This window comes from Wolffia australiana, chromosome 14 (assembly GCF_029677425.1).
Source record: "Wolffia australiana isolate 7733 chromosome 14, ASM2967742v1".
Classification (NCBI taxonomy): domain Eukaryota; kingdom Viridiplantae; phylum Streptophyta; class Magnoliopsida; order Alismatales; family Araceae; genus Wolffia; species Wolffia australiana.
This window is the reverse complement of record NC_135848.1, coordinates 9,567,344-9,575,769: the sequence shown is the minus strand read 5'-3', so window position 1 is coordinate 9,575,769 and position 8,426 is coordinate 9,567,344. Positions and strand designations below refer to the sequence as shown.

The 8,426-nt window shown below is 43.2% G+C and overlaps 1 protein-coding gene across 3 annotated transcripts; it reads left to right on the top strand.

The window, feature by feature from the left end:
* Positions 1-2,637: 2,637 nt before the first annotated feature.
* On the top strand, positions 2,638-8,181 carry LOC144711965 (uncharacterized). 3 transcript variants are annotated; one of them, XM_078586130.1, is made up of 7 exons: positions 2,638-2,765; positions 2,869-3,208; positions 5,226-5,312; positions 5,395-5,437; positions 5,736-5,807; positions 5,905-6,019; positions 7,957-8,181. In XM_078586130.1, the coding sequence occupies exons 2-7, from the start codon at positions 3,006-3,008 to the stop codon at positions 8,100-8,102; spliced, it is 666 nt and encodes a 221-aa protein (XP_078442256.1). In that variant the 5' UTR covers positions 2,638-2,765; positions 2,869-3,005; the 3' UTR covers positions 8,103-8,181. The 3 variants fall into 3 exon arrangements, with proteins under 3 accessions (XP_078442256.1, XP_078442254.1, XP_078442255.1); XM_078586128.1 differs by having other exon boundaries at positions 5,178-5,312; XM_078586129.1 differs by having other exon boundaries at positions 2,704-2,765; positions 2,848-3,208; positions 5,178-5,312.
* Positions 8,182-8,426: the final 245 nt, after the last annotated feature.

The following is an 8,426-nucleotide window of genomic DNA, read 5'->3' as shown; positions in this document are numbered from 1 at the left end:
ACACCAAGTGATAACACCAAGAGAATGAGAAATATAAGGAGGGAGAGAGAGGGATGGAGGGATGGAGGGATGGAGAGAGGGAGAGAGAGGGATGGAGGGATGGAGGGATGGAGAGAGGGAGAGAGAGAGGGAAAGAGAGAGAAGAGAGAGAGAGGGATGGAGGGATGGAGGGATGGAGAGAGGGAGAGAGAGAGGGAAAGAGAGAGAGAGAGAGGGATGGAGGGAGGGAGAGAGAGAGGGAGGGGGGGGGATGGAGAGAGAGAGAAAGGGAAAGAGAGAGGGAGGGAGAAGAGAGACAGTGGAGAGAGGGAGGGAGGGAAGAAGAGAGTGAGAGAGAGGCAGCGACAGAGAGAGAGAGAGACAGAGGGAAGAAGAGAGTGAGAGAGAGGGAGCGACAGAGAGAGAGAGGGAGGGAAGAAGAGAGTGAGAGAGAGAGGCAGAGACAGAGAGAGAGGGAGGGAAGAAGAGAGAGAGAGGCAGAGAGAGAGGAAGGGAGGGCGAGAGAGAGATAGAGAGAGAGACAGAGACAGACAGAGATAGAGAGGGAGGAGAGAGAGGGAGCGAGGGAGGGAGAGAGAGAGGGAGAGAGGGGGAGAGAGAGAGGGAGGGAGGGGGAGAGAGGGGGAGAGAGAGAGAGAGAAAGAGAGGGAGGGGAGAGAGAGGAAGAGAGAGAGGGAGGGAAGGGGGGGGGAGAGAGAGAGGAAGAGAGAGAGTGAGGGAAGGAGGAGGGAGAGAGAGAGAGAGGAGAGAGAAAGAAAGAGAGGGAGGGAGGGAGAGAGAAAGAGAGAGGGCGGGATGGAGGGCGGGAGGGAGAGGGAGAGAGGAAGAGAGAGAGATACAGAGAGAGGGAGATTGAGAGGGAGGGAGGAAGAGAGAGAGGAAGGAGGAACGGAGGGAGAGAGAGGGAGAGAGGGAGAGAGAGAGAGAGAGATTGAGATTGAGAGGGAGGGAGGGAGAGAGAGGGAGAGGGAGAGAAAGAGAGCGAGAGAGAAAGAAGAAGAGAGAGAGAGAGGGGGAGGGAGGGAGAGAGGGGGAGGGAGAGAGCGAGGGAGAGAGGAATAGAAAGAGAGTGAGAGAGAGAGGAAGGGAGAGAGAAAGAGGAAGGGAGGGAGGGAGGGAGAGGGAGAGAAAGAGAGAAAGAGGAAGAGAGAGAGAGAGAGAGAGAGGGAGGGAGGGAGGGAGGGAGGGAGAGAGAGAGCGAGAGTTAGGGAAGGAGGGAGGGAAAGAGGGAGAGAGAGAGAGAGAGAGGGAGGGAGAGAGAGAGGGAGGGAGGGGGGGGGGGAGAGGGGGAGGGAGAGGGGGAGAGGGAGGGGGGGGGGGAGAGAGAGAGCGAGAGTTAGGGAAGGAGGGATGGAAAGAGGAAGAGAGAGAGAGAGAGAGGAAGGGAGAGAAAGAGGAAGGAGGGAGGGAGAGAGAGAGAGAGAGAGAGAGAGAGAGAGAGAGAGAGAGAGAGAGAGAGAGAGAGAGAGAGAGAGAGAGAGAGAGAGAGAGAGAGAGAGAGAGAGAGAGAGAGAGAGAGAGAGAGAGAGAGAGAAAGAGAGAGAGAGAGAGATTTGGCTCATGTGGACAGTCCCGATTCGCCCAAGTTACGGATGAAGTCACATACGAGTCTCTTTTGACTTCCTTATCATATTTTATCGGCCTCCCATTTCCGGCTTGGACCCCAAGTCAAATCTGTGAAGAAAACTTGTCTGAACTCCACTTCTGTCTCCACCTCGATGTTGATCTAACTGTTGGCCTGGATTTGCACCAACCACTACAGTCCACCTCCTACCCTACAGGCCAACTGCTGATTCTATCTCTTCTCAGTTCATTCTTCCACTCCACATCCAATCTTCTTTTGGCATATAAACAAGAGAAACCTATAAATCAGCATAAGACACTTATAAAACTGGTTTGAGAAAATATCACAAATTTGCAACCCCTTTGTCCCCTTCTTGTTTTAGACTAAATATATTACTAATATTAATGCGCCAAAAAATGCATTGAATAGGAAAACTGGAAACAAATTTTTATCCCTTCTGGCAGAGTCTGAATTTTTACACTTCATCAGAAAAGAAAATCAAATAAAAAAGGTGACAAAAATATGTGACTTCATAACCATCTGCTCCTAAAGTAGCTTCTCTCTCTCTCTCTATCTTTCTTAAAGATGGACAATATTCTTATCTACTAAATTATGAGAGAGCTGTAGGTTCTAATTTCTCAGAATGAGTTTTATGGTCTACCTTGAAGCAGGATCAATCTCCTTGTTATATGTTAAATATATTATCAATTTTAACACACCAAAAACTTTTCTCATGCATTAAGCAGGAAAATCATAAAATCTCTTCTGCATTAACACGTGAGAAGCGTCATTGATGACGATGAAGGCTATCTTTGACACCGTCAACTGTTTTTTATGAAGACAACTTTCGTTGACGAGGACGATGACTGTCGTTCCAGACTATAATGTCCATTATCCTCCTTTATATTCCGGAACTACGAGAAGGGGTAAAAATATAGATCATGTCAATGCTGAAAAATGGTTCTAATTTCATCCAGATTTTTCAGTTTAGAAGGTAAAAAAGAACTATCAGAAATATTTGATTAAGTGTACAAGTATGACTTATAATGTAAGTTGGGTGGGTCCCGCTTTCCGAAGATGGAAGGTGTCACGTGATAGGACACGCGGGAAAACCACTCTGCCCGGTCTTCTTCGTTCTTTGGTGGCCCCTTCGACGAAGTAGTTGGAGGATGAACTTGCAACGAAGGGAGCAGGAAGTAAGGTATGATCTGCTTCTTCGATCGATATATAGCCTCGCTGTTCTTCCTGTGTACTGTTGATTTTGAATTTTTGGTGTTTTTTAGCGGTTATTTCGATTATGGCAGGAGTCATGAAGCCGATTATCAAGACTACATGTTTTTAGCGTAGTTTGATTCCTGATGACGCGCTGAAGACCGTAATCGGAGGAAAATTATTGGCGGAGAACCGTCCTGAACGCGCGCGGTGATGCGTGGAAGGGTTAATGTCGAATCCGAGGAGTGATTTAGGTTCTGAGCCGGCCGTTGGTATCGTGATCTCGATTCCGGAGGGGGATCCGACGGTGAAGACTGCGGCAGCCAAGAAGGTTAACGTGGATTTGGGGCGTGATCGGGAGGATGATTTCCCGGATTCTAGTCCAACGAAGAAGGGCTTCCCAAGAAGTGAGAGCTACAGCGAGGACTGCAGGTGAGATTAACTACTTATTGAATATCTTTGATATAGTGAATTAGATTAAATTTTATTACCCTGCGCTGTTAAATTATAAAACACGAGAGGTTCTTTTCTTATACTTTTCTAGTTAATGGCAGGAACATATCATTTAAATTTTCTCAATTTAAATACTTATCTATGTTTAAGAAACTTTTTTCATCACAAAGTGATGATTTGGAGAACTGGATTAGATTTCAGTGCACTGCACCTTTAAACGATGAGAATTGAGTGTTTTTTATTACCGAAATGTTTCCAAAACTTGTTTTTCTAGTGTATGGGATTGAGCATAATATATTCATTTTCAGTCCGAACAATCATCTGCTTCTGTCAACCCTAGCTTTCAGTGCCCATCATAAATCTTACTCTTTATTCTTTAAATCTCCAGATACAGCATCGCAGAAGCGATGGTTAGAGCTTAAAATATTACAGTAAAGTTCAAACCAATTTATCCTAGGTACTTGAGGAAAGTGAGAAAGTTGCATTTTTCCCAAGGAAAAATGGGTTTGGCATGGTTGTTGCATCTTTTAAACCACTATGCATGCCTTTTGTTGTTTTTCTGTGTCCCACTATGGCTTCTATAAATTTAGGAGAGGATTTGCGATCTGAAAGGTCTCTTACTTTATCAAAATCTCCCGTTGTTTGTATCTAAGTTTTATCGTGATGTTTATTATTTTCTCGTTTTCCTAATGCATCTTTTCTGCAACGGTGTCTTGTTTACGATCCTTTTATTCTTTTCACTAAATATTGTTTAAATATTGAATTATTATTAGTGTCATTTCTTCAAAAAAAAATAATTTATTAGTCTCATGTTTTCATTTTTCGATCTGTCCAGTGTAGGGCTAATGCCTTGAAATATAACTATATCTGCGTTACTAATTACTCAGAAAATTAAATTCTCCCTGCCTGTCCTATGTAAACTATTTTCAGCATCTATCTTTGTTATGATACGGAGGAAGCTTCTTTTTATTGTTATTTGTGAGTCCATAATTTTATCGAGGGTCTTATCAATCATATGAAAAATTACTCACTGGTGTTGTGTCGGCAATCTTAATATACCGTACGAAATGTTTAATGTGGCTTTTATTTTGGCTTAGTGTGTTCTCCAAAAAAGTTTCATTGTTTTTTGATAAAATACTGGAAAATAATAGCTGCCTATGCCTGAGCCTTCTTGATCATGCTTAACCGTTATACTATTCGTACAACCTAGATTTTTCAATTTTCAGGATTAATGGAGATGCCAATCCTGTTAGAATAGACAGTCTTGTGTAATTTTTGCAAATTAAGAAATCAAAACTTGAAGAGCATTTTTATAATGTTGTGTTGTTATTTATTTATTTCCATATAACGTGTTGGAGATTCAGACTACTTGCCAGGGCTTGGCTCAGAGGAAATTCTCACGGGGTCAGAGATTGATTGGATTTTTGGTTGGATCAACTGATCTATCCAATTGCAATCGGGGATCTGATGAATCCGATCCGATCTATCAGATCTATCAGATCACGGCCATGATCAAGGCGGATCAATCGATCAGATCTTTCCATCTGATCCGATGTGATCAGATCTTATCGCTGATCTTCATTCATAATGGGATAGGCAATCGCTCACCTTCATTCTTCCCATTGATGGGATTGCAAATTAGATTTTTGACCAGGTTGATCAGATGGCCAAATTAATCTGATCACTATTCAGTCGATCTGTCATGATCGTTCATGAGTGTTCGACAGAATCTTTTAAACCAAATTGCCAATCAGACTGATTTTAGATCTGAGTAATCAAATGGATCTGGACCCGGCTGATCCCATCAACGTCATGGTCTAATGATGTATCAGATATTTTGATCCAGTCCAATTCATTTCAATCACCTACCTCCTCCCAAGACATATTATGGGGTTCATTATTTCTTTTCTACTGTGCAGACTGATAAATTTTTATTTTCTTTTTCTAGAGTTTGTCAGCAGCCATCGGATGAACCGTTGATAGATCTTGGATGCAGATGTAGGGGTGAACTTGCCAAAGCTCACCTTTCTTGCATCAAGATGTGGTTTCATACAAAGGGTTCAAACAAATGTGAGATTTGCCAGTAAGCATTTGGTGTCCTCTTCCAAAATTACTTATTCGTATCCGAAAAATGTATGTATGTGTCTAATTTGCAACATTTTCAGGGAGACGGCAGTAAATGTTCCTCATCCGGATACACAGCCTTCCGTAAGCTCTCTAAGTCTTACTTGTTCCAATCATTAAAATTAATAAAATTAAAGAATAATGAAATAAATCAAACACAAAAAGAACTTAATGGTGATTCATTGGTATTAGCTGGATTTTGTCGTGGGCTTTCAGCCTCTAACTCAATGTATTGGGTCTGGTGTATTAAAGATAGACCGAAGGCTTATGCATTTGAATTTTTTTTTCTTGTCCTTCCCACTGTTTAATTAATTATCTTAGCAGTCTCTTAATGACTTTTGGGTCTTGATTTCCTTAATTATATAATTATGGTCCTTGACAGGCAAATTACTGGATCTGGAGAATCGAACCGGTCTTTTCAGGTTCCAATGTGGGGCAGACAGATCGAGAGAGGGTATGCCATTTTTCCATGATCATCTATTGAATCGTGATAACCTTTTGGTTTTTTTGCCCTTCACGAAGTTAAAATATATCCGAAAATGTTACGACAGGGTTGCCTGAACCCACTGTGGATTGCATTCTGCATTTTAATCGGAGGCCTGCTCCTTGATGTCTTAATATCAGTTTCTCTTGGAGTCTCAGCACTGCCAGCGAACATAATAATTGGTATTACCTCGGGGACTCATTTCAGTCTTAATTTTACTTTTACTTTGATTCAATTTATTTCTCATATTTCGTTATCTAGAGATATGAAATCGAGATCTCAATACTTGCATAGATTAGAGAATTATATTGAAGACGATTATTATGCTTGTTTAATTATTCCATGTCTTTGCATAACCATTGAAGTATTTTTCTCTGAGGGGCTTGGAAGAGGGCTTAATTAATCTGTTAAAAAAAGAATTTGTGGTCAAACGCTAATTTTTTTCCGGGGTATTTGGAGGCACGAAAATCTGGGAGAAAGAAATTCATTTCTCTGGGAGAAAGAAAGAGAGAGAGGGAAGAGATACAAAGAGAGATATGTGAAAGAGATTCATTAATGGTGTTGACCGCACTGTTTGGTTAAAGAAGGGCATGATAACCCTCCCGTCAGAGGCATTGGTCTCACTTTCTCTTTCTCTCTCATCATCTCTCCCGTCGTCCATCTATTCTCTCTCTTTCTTTGCCTAACTTTGTCCGGCTCTCACCCTCTCTTTCTCTCTTATTCTCTTTCTCTCTCTCTCTTTCTCTCTCTCTCTCTCTGCCTATCTTTGTCCGGCTCTCACCCTCTCTTTCTCTCCCTGTCTATTTGTCTCTCTTTGTCCGTCTGTCTCTCTCCCTCTCTCACTCTTTGTCTCCCCTCTTCGTCTCACTTTGCCTCCCTCTCTGTCTCCCCCTCTTTCTCTCATTTTTCCTCTCTCTCTCTCTCTCCTTGTCTCACTTTGCCTGTCTTCCTCTCTCTATCTCTCTGTCCGTCTGTCTGGCTCTCTCTCTATTTCTCTATCTGTCTCTCCCTTTCTCTCTCTTCATTTCCATTTCCACCTATCTCTTTGTCTATCAGTTTCTCTGTCTCCCTCTCTCCCTTCTTTCTCTCTCTTCATTTCCATTTCCATCTCTCTCTGTCCGTCTGTTTCTCTGTCTCTCTCGCTCTCTCCTTTCTCTCTCTTCGTTTCCATTTCCGTTTCTCTCTGTCTGTCTGTTTCTTTGTCTCCCTCGCTCTCTCCTTTCTCTCTCTTCATTTCCATTTCCACATCTCTCTTTGTCTGTCTGTTTCTCTGTCTCCCGCTCTCTCTTCGTTTCCATTTCCATCTCTCTCTCTCTCTCTTTGTCTCTGTTTCTCTGTCTCCCTCTCTCTCCCCCTTCTCTCTCTTCGTTTCTATTTCCATTTCTGTCTGTCTGTCTGTTTCTCTGTCTCTCCCTCTCTCTCCTTTCTCTCTCTTCGTTTCCATTTCCATCTCTCTTCGTCTGTCTGTTTCTCTCTCTCCCTATCTATCTCTCCTTTCTCTCTTCGTTTCCATTTCCATCGCTCTTTGTCTGTCTGTTTCTGTCTCTCCCTCTCTATCTCTCCTTTCTCTCTCTTTCTTGCCATTTCCATTTCTCTTTATCTTTGTCGGTCTGTTTCTCTGTCTCTCCCTCTCTATCTCTCCTTTCTCTCTCTTCGTTTCCAGTTCCATCTCTCTTTGTGTCTGTTTCTCTGTCTCTCCCTCTCTCTGCCTTTCTCTCTCTTCGTTGCCATTTCCATCTCTATTTATCGTTGTCTGTCTGTTTCTCTGTCTCCCTCTCTCTCCTTTATCTCTTCGTGTCCATCTCTCCCTCTCAAATTTTCTCTCTCCCTTACTCTCTCTTCGTCTCCATCTCTCTCCATATCTCCCGCTTTTTCCCTCTCTGTCTCTCTCCCTTCATCTCTCTCTATATCTCCCTCTATTTTTTTCTCTCTCTGTCTTGCTCCCTCATCTCTCTTTCTTTAGTCTCCATCTTTCTCTCTCTTCGTTGCCCGTCTCTATTTCTCTCTCTGTAAATATATATATCCATCTGTCTGTCTCTTTCTATATGGAAATGAACTGAACATGGTAGGTATGTATGTGACGGGGGAAAAGAAGAAGAATAACGCATGAAAATGGCAGGCGTGCTGATAATGCTGGGCCTGGGGACTGCGCTAAGACTCTCTCTGGAATGCTGCCACCGCCGAAGCTTGCAGCAGAACAACAACGCTGCCCCTCCCGTCCCCACCATCTCCAACCCTACCCCCCCTGCTTCCCTTCAAGTCTAACCCTTCCCTCCCCCCCAATCTATATATATTCATATACATCTTGTCCACATAATACGCCAAACAATGGGTGGGACCCAAACCTATCTTCACTCTCATATATAGACAGAGAGAGAAGGGGAAGGGGGGGGTGGATTAGAAAAGAGATGGAGAGAGAAAGAGAGAGGGGGAGGATAAGAAGAGTGGAAAAGGGAGGGAGAGAGGGGGAGGATAAGAAGAGAGGACAAGAGAGGGCGAGGGGGGGATAAGAAGAGAGAAATAGTGATGGGGAGGGGATAAGAAGAGAGATAGAGAGGGAGGGAGGGGATAAGAAGAAAGAGAGAGAGA